The sequence below is a fragment of the Bombina bombina genome, chromosome 1 (assembly GCF_027579735.1).
Source record: "Bombina bombina isolate aBomBom1 chromosome 1, aBomBom1.pri, whole genome shotgun sequence".
NCBI lineage: Eukaryota > Metazoa > Chordata > Amphibia > Anura > Bombinatoridae > Bombina > Bombina bombina.
The window spans coordinates 192,226,966-192,241,944 of NC_069499.1; the positions used below are offsets into that span (position 1 = coordinate 192,226,966).

A 14,979-nucleotide genomic window follows, 5' to 3' on the forward strand; every position below is an offset into this window, starting at 1 on the left:
ATGGGGTGTTTGAAACATTAATATAATGACCTTATAACATATATATCTACCTGAGGCGATTGGTTAAATAAATCCTCAAATGCTATTTTGTTAAGGTCATCCAGAAGTCAATAGAGTTTGACAGATTGTCCAGACAAACCACAATATTGGAAGCTCTGTTCTTCCTACACCTCTATGGTTTTTTTCACTGCATCGCTACATGGCTGAAAGTTACAGATGCGGAAGTGGTGAAGCCTGAAGGTTGCCCAGTGCCCTGAGAAGGGCGTGGCCGGGATGGTTTCTTACAGTTGCTGGCTCAGGATGCTGAAGGTGGCTGTTGGGTTGTTTCTAGCGGCGCTTCTTGCCTTTATTCTCGGAACATATACCTCGTCTGGGCGCCAGTCTCACCTGCAGCGACATTACTCAGAGAATGATCAGAGACCAATGCCAGGAGCCGAGCTCAGCAACATATTCTGGGCTGTGCAGGTGGGAGAGAAATAGAGTAATGTTAATATGGCATGTGTGACAGAAGTGAAGAAAGTGTAATCATTAAAGAAATAAAAAAAAACAGTAATATTTTTATTTATATAAAAAAAAATAAGAAAATTTGCTAATATAAAAGAGTTGGTGTTCCCTTTAGAAAATCTCCCACACAAATTCCAGGTTTAGTAAGAATACACTAAAGTTAGTTAAGTTATTTTATGCTGTTCAACTTTTAGTTGAATGAGGATACATTGTAAAGATAACGATCTCACAGAACAGGTAAGTATAATGCTACCTCAGCAGTTCAGCAAAAACACATATATTTTAGCACTCTGGATATAACACTATTTTGTAATAATCAGCCTTCGAGATCACAAGCAATAAAATCCAAACCTTGTAAAGCAAACATTTATTTAGTATGTTCTAAAAGATCAGGCAAATATAATCATCATAGAAATACAATAAGGAGATATACAGTAAGTTATACCATACTAAAACTATAAAATGATAACCCACAATGCAAGCATAAGTACATGTAATGATTATGTATGCTGCAAACATAAAGTACTATAAAATAATATGTATGAACTATATAGGTATAAATGAATTCCTGAACTAGTGGGGTTAGGAAGCATGTGGTGTGAATGGTGTGACTGTGACAGTGTGTGTGGCCAATGGATCTTAAAGGGAATAAAAAATTAAACTTTCATGATTCTGACAGACAATGCAATTTTAAAAACTTTTTAATTTATTTCCATTATCAAATTTGCTTTGTTGTCTTGGTATTCTTTGTTGAAGAGTTAATCTAGGTAGGTTGATAGGAGCTCAGGAGCATGCATGTGTCTTTAGCAGTCTATGGCAGCAGTGTTTGCAACTATGTATAACATTGCTATAAACAATGTTGCAAACAGTGCTGCCAGATGGCTAAAAATATAGGCACGCTCATAGCTCACCTAACTCTTTAAGAAAGGATGCAAAGAGAACTATGCAAAATTGATTATAAAAGTTAATTGGAAAGTTGTTTAAAGAGACATGAAGCCCAACATTTTTTCTTTTGTGATTAAAACAGAGGACGTTATTTTAAACAACTTTCCAATTTACTACTATTATCTAATTTGTGTAATTCTATTGATATACAGAGTTAAAAAGGATATCAAAATAGGTTCAGGGGCAGTAATGCATTACTAGGAGCTGCTGATTGGTGGCAGCACATAATGCCTCCAGTCATTGGTTCACCACATGTGTTCAGCTAGCTCCCAGTATTGCATTTCTGCTCCTTCAACAAAGGATACCAAAAGAATGAAGCAAATGTGTTATTTGAAGTAAACTGGAAAGTTGTTTTAAATCGCCATTGCTCTGATTTTCAGACTCCTAACCAAGCCCCAAAGTTTTATGAGAATACTGTCAGTTACCTTTGCCAGCTTGCTCCTGTTTGTGTAAAGGGTCTTTTCATATGCAAAAGGAGGGGGAGTGTCTGCTATTTCCCACTTGCAGTGGGCTTTCCAGCTACCTTTTCAACAGAGCTAAACTGAGAGCTTCTAAGTAAGTTTTTAAACAGTTTTATGCTGGATTTGTATATCAGTATAAGTGCATCCTTCTTTATAGTGGTGTCTATTACATGCAGTTATATGAACATTTAGTGTATACTGTCCCTTTAAGGGCTATAATAGTAGAAAAATAACATGCTGTAGTTAGAGCATGTAATTTTAATACTATTGATCCTGCACTGCTGTGTGTTTAACCCTTGCATCAGCGATGGTTTCCACTCAGGACCAGCAGTGCTCTGCGGGTCCCGATTGGTACTTCTACTGTATGCAGGGTTGTTAGTCTTAAAATTACATGATGTCTCAAATTAGAGCATGTCAATTTTTGACTGTTATGGCAATGTATGTTTCTTTATTGGATATACACACAGCTGCCTGACATCAAAGGTATTTACTTTGTCCTTTGAAACAAAGAGGACTTGATACCAGTACTACGTTACAATACATTGATCAAATTAAAAAAAGAAAGAAAATGAGGACGATTTCCCTTAAAGCTGACACATTTTTTTTTTATAATCAGGCCCTTACGATTTCAACCAACAGCCTATTTTTGTTACCTCCCATCAATCAATAGATTCAGGTTTTTCTTGACTGACAGTATTAAGAACTAAAAAATGTAAAAACACTGCCACACTCCATTCCATTTTTAAAAGAAACCTGCCATGTTATTTTCTACGCTGATCGTGTACAAATATAGTATGACTTATTACCAAACTAATATAGTTTGTATTCAGTTTTACAGATATTTAAATACTCTGCGAATCAAGTTTTAACATGGGTTCTGTGTTTTTGCAAGCTTGTGATGTACAATATTCTTTTGTTAATCATTTAAAGGGACACTAAACCCATTTTTTTTGCTTTCATGATTCAGCTAGAACATGCCATTTTAAGCAATTTTCTAATGTACTCCTATTGTCAATTTGTCTTCGTTCTCTTGCTGTCTTTATTTGAAAAAGCAGGAATCTTAGCTGAGGAGCCGGCCCCTTTCTGGTTTAGTACCCTGGGTAGCACTTGCTGATTGGTGGCTACATTTAGCAATCAATCAACAAGCGCTACCCAGGTGCTGAACTAAAAATGGGCTGGATCGATCCTAAGCTTACATTCTTGCTTTTCAAATAAAGATAGCAAGAAAACAAAGAAAAAATGATACTAGGAGTAAACTAGAAAGGTGCTTAAAATTGCATGCTCTATCTGAACCATGAAAGAAAAAAATTGGGTTTAGTGTCCTTTTTAGTTTATATGGTTTCACAAATCCAACCCGTGCTTGAAGATGCATGGCAAGGGAAGAGTTGTAAATATGCTCAGTCTCTGATGCAGATTGGGTTACCAGATTAGGGTGCCAGCCAAGGGCTGCAAAACCTGGTAAATATATGTATTTTCCAATGGAATCATTCCACTAAACTAAAATGGTTAGAAATTATGCATTAAATAAGTGCTTGAAAAATCCCAGGAGCCGGGGGGCCGCCGTTCATGGCTGCTAAATATGGTTGGTTATACTGCTGCCTATGGCTTCTACCAATCCAGGATTATTACTCATGTATAGGTTAGTGGAAGAAATAGGCACTATAAAGCATCACTTCCATGTGTTGACAAAACAAACAGTAGGAGCCAACATATCAAACTAAATAAACACTTTTGCTTTTTTAAAAAAAATAACTATTGACCATAGTCCGTGTAAATGATGCAGTACAATAGAATAATATAAAAAATTGGCTTAAAGGGACACTAGTGTAAAAGTGACTGACATACTCCAATTCATTAAAGCAGTGCTTTCCAAACTGTGTGTCGGCAGCAGTGTGTAGGTGTGTCCCTGCTTCAGCACAAATTTTTTTCAATTTATTTTTTTGGTTTCTGACTTTCCACCTGCCTGCTACGCATATCACATGGTTGACATGTGATTGATACCTTGTGGGTCACAGATCATCTTAACCAATTGGCGCAGCTTAGTGGGAACTGAAACTATTCCCATTGGCGGCTTTAGCAGCACATTGGCTCCTGACTGCATGTGTAGTCTCCTTAATTGGCTTGTGACTGCATGTATAGTCATTGAGTGGGACAGCAGTGTGTTTGCAGCGCGGGCAGTAGTCAATCAGACTCACCGAGCTCTGAGGGCGGCAGCTTAAACTCTGAGCTGAAGTCAGTGGGATTTTTTTGTAACTAGCTCCCAGTAGTGCATTGCTGCTCTAACTCTTGATATATGGATAGGAAGTGGAAACTTAAAAATGCGAGTGTCTATATCTAATATTCCACCAAATATTCAGAAACTGTGTTCATCCCATCAACCTCATACATCACATTAAAATAGTAAGTAGCTATTGGTGTTATTAAACTTTTTTTAATTCTTTCACAAACATACTGTTACTTGTAAATACATTTCATTATTATATAATGTATGTATGTGTCCGTATCTCTTAAAACTAGTTAGGTTAACCTCCTGTTTGCTAGTACAGCTGAATTACTGTGTCACGAAATGATGTAGGTCTAAAAAGTGTGTCACCAACATGAAAAGTTTGGAAAGCTCTGCATTAAAGCATATTATTTTAGCATTACCAACCCTGCAAGTCTAGGTGTTTAACCTCCCAGAAAGATGTTAATCACATAGTTAAAGGGACACTGAACCCAATTTTTTTCTTACGTGATTCAGATAGAACATGATATTTTAAGCAACTTTCTAATTTACTCCTATTATCAAATTTTCTTCATTCTCTTGGTATCTTTATTTTAAATGCAAGTTTAGAAGCCAGCCCATTTTTGGTGAACAACCTGGGTTGTTCTTGCTGATTGGTGGATAAATTCATTCATCAATAAAATAATGCTGTCCAGAGTCTGAACCAAAAAAAGCCTTCTTTTTCAAATAAAGATAGCAAGAGAACAAAGAAAAATTGATAATAGGAGTAAATTAGAAAGTTGCTTAAAATTGCATGCTCTATCTATCTGGGTTCAGTGTCCCTTTAAAGTATTGTCTGGGAGCCATAGAGATTTCGGTGAACCAATCAGCAGAGACAGTTGCCTGACCCTGCTAATCACCAGCCCTGTAACTAGATCATACACATTTTTGGTGTGATTAATACAATTTTCAATCCCCTTGTGAGAGAAAAATAAAGTGTAGACATTAACTTTTTTAAATGTTAGATTCCACAAAGCAATATGTGTGATGCAATTTAAGGTTTTATATGTGTTGGTAACAAGGAAAAGAGACACCATGAATACAAATTAAAAATGGCAACACAAAGATGTCTGCTAGATTGGGTTAGAGTTAGGATGATAGAAGATAAAAAAACTTGCCCAAAATACCTAAGAATTTTTAGCATTTTTGCTATCACTCCATTTAAACATACATAAAGCCTTTTTTTATTTAATAAACTTTATTTCCATCATTCAAATGTTATACAAAAATAAGTCTTCATATTCTTTAAATACATTACATTTCCATTTCACATTATTTTATAAAATACTAAAATATATTTTATTTATCCTTATATCTTTTAAGTGTCTTTATCATCCCTTTTCTAACTTTTTCTATCTTAAAGACACAGACATTATTTTATCCCTCTATAGATAATATTTTGTAGCTTTACTTTCATACATAGGATATATAGTTCCCATTTGTCTAAAAATGCATTAGCTCTCCCCGCTGGATCCAATAAAGCATCATATATCTCTGTTATAATTTGTTGCCAAATTGCTTTTTTAAGTAATGAGATGGTAGTCGTTTTTCCCAGTCCATAATTTCGTAATGATTCTCCTCACTATCAGTATTACCATTATAATATATGTTTTCCTTTTGTTTTTTAATTAAATTGGGTAGCTGGAGTAATAATACATCCTTGTTTATTTAAAGGGACATAAAACCCCATTTTTTTCCTTCATGATTCAGATAGAGCATACAATTTTAAACAACTTTCCAATTTACAATTTTCTTCGTTTTTTCGTTTTATCATTTGTTGAAAAGCTGGGATGTAAGCTCATGAGTGTGCACGTGTCCACAACTCTATATGGCAGCAGTTTTGCAACAATGTTATACATTAGCAGGAGCACTAGATGGCAGCACTATTTCCTGTCATGTAGTGCTTCAGGCATGTGCACACTACCTACCTAGGTATCCCTTCAACAAAGAATAACATGAGAACGAAATAAATTTGATAATAGAAGTAAATTGGAAACTTTAAAAATTGTATTCTCTTTCTAAATAATGAAAGAAAATTTTTGGGTTTACTGTCCCTTTTTAATTGATATTTTCTTTAAATATACTAGATAGCCAGTAGGAAATCTGGGCCCAGTATTGAATTTTTTTTGGGCACTCTCAAAAACAGTGGTCTCAAAGTACAGGCCCCAGGGCCAAATGCGGCCTTCAAGATAGTTTCATCTGGCCCTCCCTTGTTTAATAGATAAACCATTACTTTGAGCTGTCAATTTTTTTTTTTTAGGGTTCTAAGAGGTGTAACTAGTTGATATTCTATATAGGCACTCACAAGACAAATATAAAGACAAAGCATCCAGTGTATACTCCTACCACGCACTGCGTTTGGTAATTGCCACTTTTTACGTCGGTACACAGTTCCAAGATGTTCACTTCTCTTGGTACACACAAGATACTATTACAACTGTGTATGTCTATTGTGGGCTACAACTCCCAATATTTACTACTACTTGGATAAATGTCACTTCCATTTCCTAGTATATCCAGTTCCAGAGCACTTACAGTACTCAGTACAAGCGGCCCCCATGGGAGAAGAACACTTGGCCAGTGGCCCCCCGATACTTTGAGTTTGATACCCCTGCTCAAAAATGAGAAAAAAATGGCAATTTAAAAGAGCATTTAGGACATATGGGATTACAGTCTTTTTTTTTTTTTTTTTCTATATCCATAATTTCGTAGCTGTTATATACTCATTGTGGAGAACTCTATTCTCTCAACTCACTTGCAAATGTAGTTTGTTTTTACTAAATTTTCCCCAACTATCCAGTCAATTAGTTTATTATATACATTAACTAATTTGGATATACCTTTTTTTTTTTTTTTTTTTTTTTTTTTTTTTTTTTAAAATATAGTTTTCACATTCTATAATATAAAAGGCCAGGTATGTTTGTCCGAAGCTGTCATGCGCAGTAGAGACTGTGCGAGGACAAACATACCTGGCCGTAAGGAAGGATCAGTCAGTGGGCGGGAGCGGGTGTGGTCGAACAGGAGTGGTTGTGGTAGGGGGCGTGACCAGGCAGGCGGGGCGTGGCCGGGCCAGAGCGCGGGCGGGTGGGAACACTGCACTGCAGAAAATGGCCTGTGTACATGGGCTTTAGGACTAGTATTTCCATAATTGGTGTTTTACTACCAATATCAGGGGATTCTCTAATCACTTTTTTAATGTAAGACTCAATTTGTATATAGTGATAATAGTTATTTTTTTTTTTCCATATTTAGCGAAGATTTCCTGAAAGGAGTATATCCTATTGTTGTTCCCTTTTTAATAGGTCTTCTATTCTATTTATCCCCTTCCTACCCCAGCTATTAAATAATTAGTTATTCCCCATAGGGAAATTAGGGTTTCCCATAATTGGGATATAACGTGAGTATTTATAGTTTAGACCAAACAATTTATTAATATATATCCAAATTTTTACATTAGTATATTTTTCAGTTCCCTTTATCCATTCCAAGCTTTATCTTATTAATCCTGCCCATTTATAATATCTTATATTAGGAAGACCCCATCCTGCTTTATTCACCGGCATTTGCAATTTGGACATACTAATTCTTGGTTGATTTTGTTTCCATATAAAATTCTTAATAACTATATTTATCTCTTTAAGATCTTTATCTCTAATTCTTAATGGTAGAATATGTATAGGGTAAAGTAATTAGTTAAAATGGACATCTTTATTATGTGTACTCTACCTAAAATATTTAAGTTTTGCCAAACTTCAAGATCTTTCACTATATCATTTATAAGTGGTGGGAAATTTAAGTTGTATATAATGGTAGGGTTGTTACAGATTTTTATTCCAAGATAGGCCAAATAACCTTTTAACCTCTTCAAATGGATACATTTTACTTTGTTTTCCTACATAACCATAATATTTGGGATTTTTTTTTATATTAGTTTTATATCCTGACATATCTCCAAACAGGAGAATATTTTCTATGATTTTATCTAAATATTTCTTAGGATCTGATATATAAAGTATCATCAGCAAAAAGTGCTATTTGTAATCGGGATTTTCCTATTTCTATTCCCGGTGAGCAGTTCTTTAACAAATATATCAATGGTTCCAGAGCTATATTAAAGAGGCGATAGGGGACATCCCTGACGGGTTCCTCTATGTAATTTTTATTGGGGAGGATATATGTCCATTAATACACATGTAGGAGTCTTTTGTAGTGTAGACTGTTTTTATAATCGAAAAAGATTCCCCTTATATTAAATGTATCTAGAGTATAAAAAAAAGATGGTTCCATGTGTTGGAAGCAAGGAAAAAAACCATGAATACAAATGAAATATGGCAATAAAATGAAGTCTGCTAGATTGGGTTAGAGTTAGGATGAGAGAAGATAAGACAACTGCAAGGGAGTAGACATTTATAGGGACATTAACCCGCTACTGGGAATTTCAGAGAAAAATTTTCCCAAAAAAACCTAAGAATTTTTAGTATTTTTGCTATCACTCAATTTAAGCATAAATAAAGCCTTGTTTGTTTTATTTACCTATAACAACTATATATTTTGTTTAGTAAAGTCTAGACAACCCAAGATATTTATCAAGGCCCATTCTGGTATGTTTCACTGCCAAATGCGATCATATTAAAAAAATTGTTAACTTTTTCACAAACTTTAGGATTCTCACTGAAATTATTTACACACCGCTACTACAGTCATAAGACAAATAGTTGTAAAAGGTTCTCTGGGGTCCTTATAACATACAAACGGGAATGATTCAGGTGTGTGCACTGTTGTTCATCTAAAGATAGAAAGAGTCTTTGTTGTTAGAGGTAACTTGTGAATATGTCTTTGAAAAGCCACTGCATAAATTTGGCTGTTTGTAAATATGTGACGGTGTTCCCCAAACAACCCCCACAATATAGTTCACAAGGGAACCACTCCCAGACATCCGTATATCAAATATATATACAAATTGACTCACCACTGTCTGGTCCCTTGGTGAAATACCTCCTCAGGTTCGGATGCTGTGTCCAGCGTTTACGTGAACAATTAAGCCAGGTTTTGCACCTCTTCCATATGTGATCCAGGTATCCTTATTTTCTGCCTGGCAATTATACTTTTAGGGCCATGAAAATGCACACAAATCCCTTGGAAGTAAACAGTCCAATGCAGTGTGCTGCCAGCTCACCAACCGCAGTTAATATCCATAACCTGTGCTCACTGTTGGGCCAAATAGTAAACAAAACTTCAGAAAAAATGTATAACAGGAGCACCAGGTATAAAGATAAAACATTAAACTTTATTTGAATACAAAGGGTGTCATAACCCCTGGGTAAGAACATACAAATATAATAGTCAAACAGATGAAAAAGGCTGACCGGTTTTGGCTGTTGCCTTACTCCTAGCCTGCTTAAAACTGTCTAGCAGTTCCCTGATTTAAAAACCATCATCTGAAATTCTATTGGTTTAGGGACTCACACCCCTATTAGTATTCCCCTCAGCTTGAATCAATCAACCCTCGTTCAATTACGGCTAAATTTTTTTACCTTTTTGTTTTTTAATTTTTTTTTTATTATTATTAACCTTTTACTTCTAACCTTCTACTTATCGCTTGTATTAAGAAAAAGGACAAAAAATCTAATTAGTATTCTCTGCACACATATATAGGATTTCAATCTTGAACCATATCTGCTCTTATATCTGTATTGATATGTTGAAATCTATTTGTGTGAATATATTTCTAGTTGTTACTCTGTCATCTTACCAAGTCATGCTGCAGAATGCCGTTTATCACGGCAGAACCCTGATCACCATAAGGTATATAATGAATATACCTTATGGTGATCAGGGTTCTGCAGTGATAAACAGCATTTTACAGCATGACTTGGTAAGATGACAGAGCTTTTTACTGCATGGCGTATATATACATAATTTTGGGTTAAGGGGATAAAAACTCAATACATTTCATGCACTGCCTTCGAATCATAGGTGCCACCATTTTGGAAACTTGGTTTCACTGCAGGTATCTGAAGGAGAATTGCTGCACATGTGCAAACAGGTTACATCTGGAATACAGTGAGAGCAGCACCAGTTACTAGAGGGAGGCAGGGAATAACTTCAATATTATACTTAAAAATATATATATTATGTGTTTAAAGAGATAGTCTAGTCAAAATTAAACTTTCATGATTCAGATAAAGCATACAATTTTAAGCAACTTTCTAATTTACTCCAATTAGAATTTTTTCTTTGTTCTCTTGGTATCTTTATTTGAAAAGCAGCAGTGTAAGCTTAGGAGCCAGACCATTTTTGGTTCAGCACCTGGGTAGCGCTTGCTGATTGGTGGCTAAATGTATTTTCAGCATAGACGCACATCAGATCTCAGATTCCTGTTCCTGAATATGCATTTTAAACCACTTGCCCAAATTAGATAACAGGTCAACACTTACTCTAAGCTTCAGCCACACACCCAAATTAAATATGAGATCAGATCCCTAGCAATAAGGCTAGTTCATTTAACATTGGCGTATCCCCTGCTAGCGGTGTCTTGTCTCTCACATACTATATGAGGTGTCTTTCTGTGCAAGATCAGTGGGAGGAGAATAGCGCTGGGCCTGGCTCTGGCTGCCATACAGCCTAATAGCTAGGTAGAAATGTGATAAGCAGAGTTTTAATACGTGTTTCTGAACAGAAAAAAAGTCTATTCAGTTCTGGACGCTGGGCTATGTAAATTATATACCCCTTTAAAGTAAGCCTCGGATTATAACAGTTTGTAAAGCTCATTCTTTTTGAAACTAGAAATCTATTTTAGATTGACCACACACTATACATATCTGTTTTATTTTATGTTTAAATCTTTTTTTTTTATCACTATTTTTATAATAACACGAAACACAGTTTACAGACATAGCAATTCTCTGCTTTATAAAAAACACATTATTACTTGTGCCCTTAAAGTGAATGTAAATTTTGATGAATCAGTTCCCGGTTTTTAATAATCCTATTAAAAATATGGGCACTTTCATTCATCAAACTTTAAATTGCACTGCTTTTTTAAAAATACTTACCTTTTCTTTCTGCAAGCCGCTCCAGCGCTTCCTCCGCCCGTCGCAAGCCTCTGCCGACGTCGATTCCGGCCTTCCACCAATCACGGCGTTGCTTTAGGCAATGATTCCCCCGGGGGGAAGCCGTGATTGGAGGATGCCGGAATCGTCATTCCTGACGTAAGAAGAGGCTTGCGATGGGCTGGAGAGGCTTTGAGAAAGAAAAGGAAAGTATTTTAACAAAAGCAGTGTAATTTTAAAGTTTGATTAATGAAAGTGCCCAAGTTTTTAATAGGATTATTAAAAACCGGGCACTCATTGCTCAAACTTTACATTCACTTTAATGACACCAAAGACCAAGAAGTAGTATGAATTTCCTGTTTGGATAATATAAAACCTTTATGACCATACTAATAATTTTGTATAATTCTTAGGTTTCAAAGATATAATGGTCATCTAGTGAACTGACCAGAATGAGATTTAAAAAAAAAAAACTAAGAAAAGAGTCAAGAACAAAATCAAAACTACATTAAGGAAAACATAAATGCCATATGTTTTATTTTAATTTATTTCTTAATAAATATTTTATTTTACTTTTGGCTTTTCAGCGTTGATTTACATCTGTATGTGTTCACTATTGTGCTATACAGGTGACTGATCTGCATATCAGCAAGTTCTTGGATCCCAGCAGGATCTCTGACATGGAGACATTTTGCACTGATACACTCCCTGTCATCAGCCCATCGCTTGTTCTGGTTACTGGTAGGTCTTTTTGTGTAATTGGCATGCATTGCATTTATCTCCTAGTGAGCCATAGAGGCCGATTTATCAAGGGCCGAACGGCCCCTGATGCCCCTGTTTCCGCGCAAGCCTTTAGACTCGCTGGAAACTGCAGTTATGAAGCAGTGGTCTTAAGACCGCTGCTCCTTAACTGGTCTGCGGCTGCGGACATCAATCCGCCTGATTCTATATGATTGGGCTGATTAACCCCCCTGCTAGCGGTCGATTGGCCATGAATCTGCAGGGGGCGGTATTGCACAAGCAGTTCACCAGAACTGCTTGTGCAATGTTAAATGCAGACAGCGTATGTTGTCGGCATTCATCGATGCCTGTCGGACATGATACGCTACAGCGTATCATGTCGGACCGACAATGATAAATCAGCCCCATAGAGTGGGCTTTGTTGACTGTCCCTTAGTTAAGGGAAGAAAAGGGCAGTAAATTATAAAAATAAGTTCAATGTGTTTTAAACAAACAATGCAGTTCATTTTTGCGCTTATATTTAGTAAAAGTAATATACTTTTTTATTTTTTTATTTTTATTTTTTTATAGCACCATTCTTAGCTACTCCCTGGTTTCTCCTAGCTTTTTTTTTTTTTTTTTGCAATTGTAGTATACTGCCCTTCCAATAGACTCTTAAATTGATACTAAACCCAAATTTTTCTTTCATGATTCAGATAGAGCATGCAAATTTAAGGAACTTTCTAATTTACTCCTATTATCAAATTTTCTTCATTCTCTTGCTATCTTTATTTAAAAAGCAGGAATGTTAATATTGGGAGCCGGCAGATTTTTGGTTCAGAAACTGGGTTACGCTTGCTTATTGGTGGCTAAATGTAGCCACCAATAAGCAAGCGCTATCCAGGGTTCTGAACCTAAAATGGGCCGGCTCCTAAGTGTTACATTCCTGCTTTTTAAATAAAGATAGCAAGAGAATGAAGAAAAATTGATAATAGGAATAAATGCGAAAGTTGCTTAAAATGCTCTATCTGAATCATGAAAAAAAAATTGGGTTTAGTGTCCCTTTAAGTAGAGTGCACGCTCAATGCATTATTCATTAAAGGGACATCTAATAGAACATACATCTATTATAAAATGTGCTTAATTCTCTTGGTACCCTTTGTTGAATTAGCAACAATGCACTACTGGGAGCTAGCTGAACACATTGAGTGAACTAAAGACAATAAATAAAAAAATAAATAAATAAATAAAAAAAATAATAAATATATATATATATATATATATATATATATATATATATATATATATATATATATATATATATATATATATATATATATATATATATATATATATATATATAATTTGCAGCCACCAATCAAGAGCTAGCTCCTAGTAGTATATTGCTGCTTCAGAGCCTACCTAGGTATGCTTTTCAATGAAGGATACCAATATTAAAAAAGCAAATTGGATAATAAAAGGATTTTTAAAGTTTGAAAATGTAATGTTGTATCTGAATCATGACATTTTAGTTTTGACTGTATTGCTCCTTCAAGAATGATTCAGTCTGATTGGATGTATTGCTCTCCTTTGCAAAAAAAACAAACAAAAAGAAAAAACCCAGAAAGCAAGGGGCTGATAAAGTGGTAAACATGCACAAAACGGGGTGCTAAAGAGAACTTTAATATTATTTATCCAGGGAAACGCAGATATGTTTACTATAAATAAAATGCATAGAATATATATTGTTTACACTTTAATGTCCCTTTTTTAATTTTGCTGAAAAACTTATATCTCTGAATAGAGCTTAGACCTCAAAACTATTTTTCATTTAGATATACTGTATGGAGTTTAGTCTGTCTGCTAATAATATCGTAAAGCTCTGTACAAAACACAAGATAAGTGTTCTCTTTTATTCTTACAAATATTTACACCTAGACTAAAGGTTTGTCAATAGCTTACACAAGCTAAATCAGCTTTTTCAAATGCAAAAATAAGGGTAAAGGAGCTACTGGTAAATAATTTAATACACTCCTGCAGGTAAAATGGATCATTGGGAACTCATTAAAGGGGAGAACATGTTTGGGTAAACTGTCCCTTTTTAATAGGCTATTTCAAATGCCAAAATAAGGGTAAAGGAGCAACTGGTAAATAATTTAATACACTCCTGCAGGTAAAATGGATCAATGGGAACTCATTAAAGGGGAGAACATGTTTGGGTAAACTGTCCCTTTTTAATAGGCTATTTCAAATGCCAAAATAAGGGTAAAGGAGCTACTGGTAAATAATTGAATACACTCTTGCAGGTAAAATGGATAGTTGGGAACAAATGAAAGGGGAGAACATGTTTGGGTAAACTGTCATTTTTTAATAGGCTATTTCAAATAGTCTATATTTAATAATCAGGTAAAATGGATCATTGGGAATGTATTAAAGGGGAGAACATTTTACAGTACAATGTCCCTTTAAATCAGATGTCAGAGTTCTATTGGTTTTGTAATTTGTGTTGCCCAGGGGATCTCACTGATGCAAAGACTAAGGATAAACTGGGCTCAGACCAGTATGAGATTGAATGGCAAAATTACAGATCCATCCTGAAGAAGTCACAGATCATGGAGAAAACCAAGTGGATTGATATACGAGGAAACCATGGTACGATGCACAAGCTGCACTTCATTAACTGCCGCTAATTCCTCTGCCTTGGGAGATTGCTGGGTGTCTTCCTTATAAGCTTAAAGGGGCATACAAGTGGAAAAATAAAATTAATTCACAGCATTCTACACATTACATTTATTTCTTTATTTGTAGCCTTCAGCAGCTATTGGAAAAACAAGTCACTGTGTTTGTGGGAGACTATGTTAAAGGAACAGGAAACCCAAATTAGTTTTCTTTCAGGACTCATATAAGATACAATTTTAAGCAGCTTACCAGTTTACTTCTATGGTCTAATTTACTTAATTATCTTGCTATCTTTTGTTGAAAAGCATACATTGGTAAACTCAGGAGCATCAATGTGTTACTGGGAGCTAGTTAC

At 35.3% G+C, this 14,979-nt stretch overlaps 1 protein-coding gene across 1 annotated transcript in view; it reads left to right on the top strand.

The window, feature by feature from the left end:
- The first annotated feature begins 204 nt into the window (after nucleotides 1–204).
- The window catches only part of TMEM62 (transmembrane protein 62), a 154,496-nt gene continuing 139,721 nt past the window's right edge, over nucleotides 205–14,979 (top strand). The window contains exons 1-3 of the mRNA XM_053697803.1: nucleotides 205–465; nucleotides 11,855–11,966; nucleotides 14,460–14,597. Of these exons, the coding sequence (XP_053553778.1) occupies nucleotides 274–465; nucleotides 11,855–11,966; nucleotides 14,460–14,597 (442 nt within the window). The 5' untranslated portion in view covers nucleotides 205–273. The remainder of the gene's footprint in view (nucleotides 466–11,854; nucleotides 11,967–14,459; nucleotides 14,598–14,979) is intronic.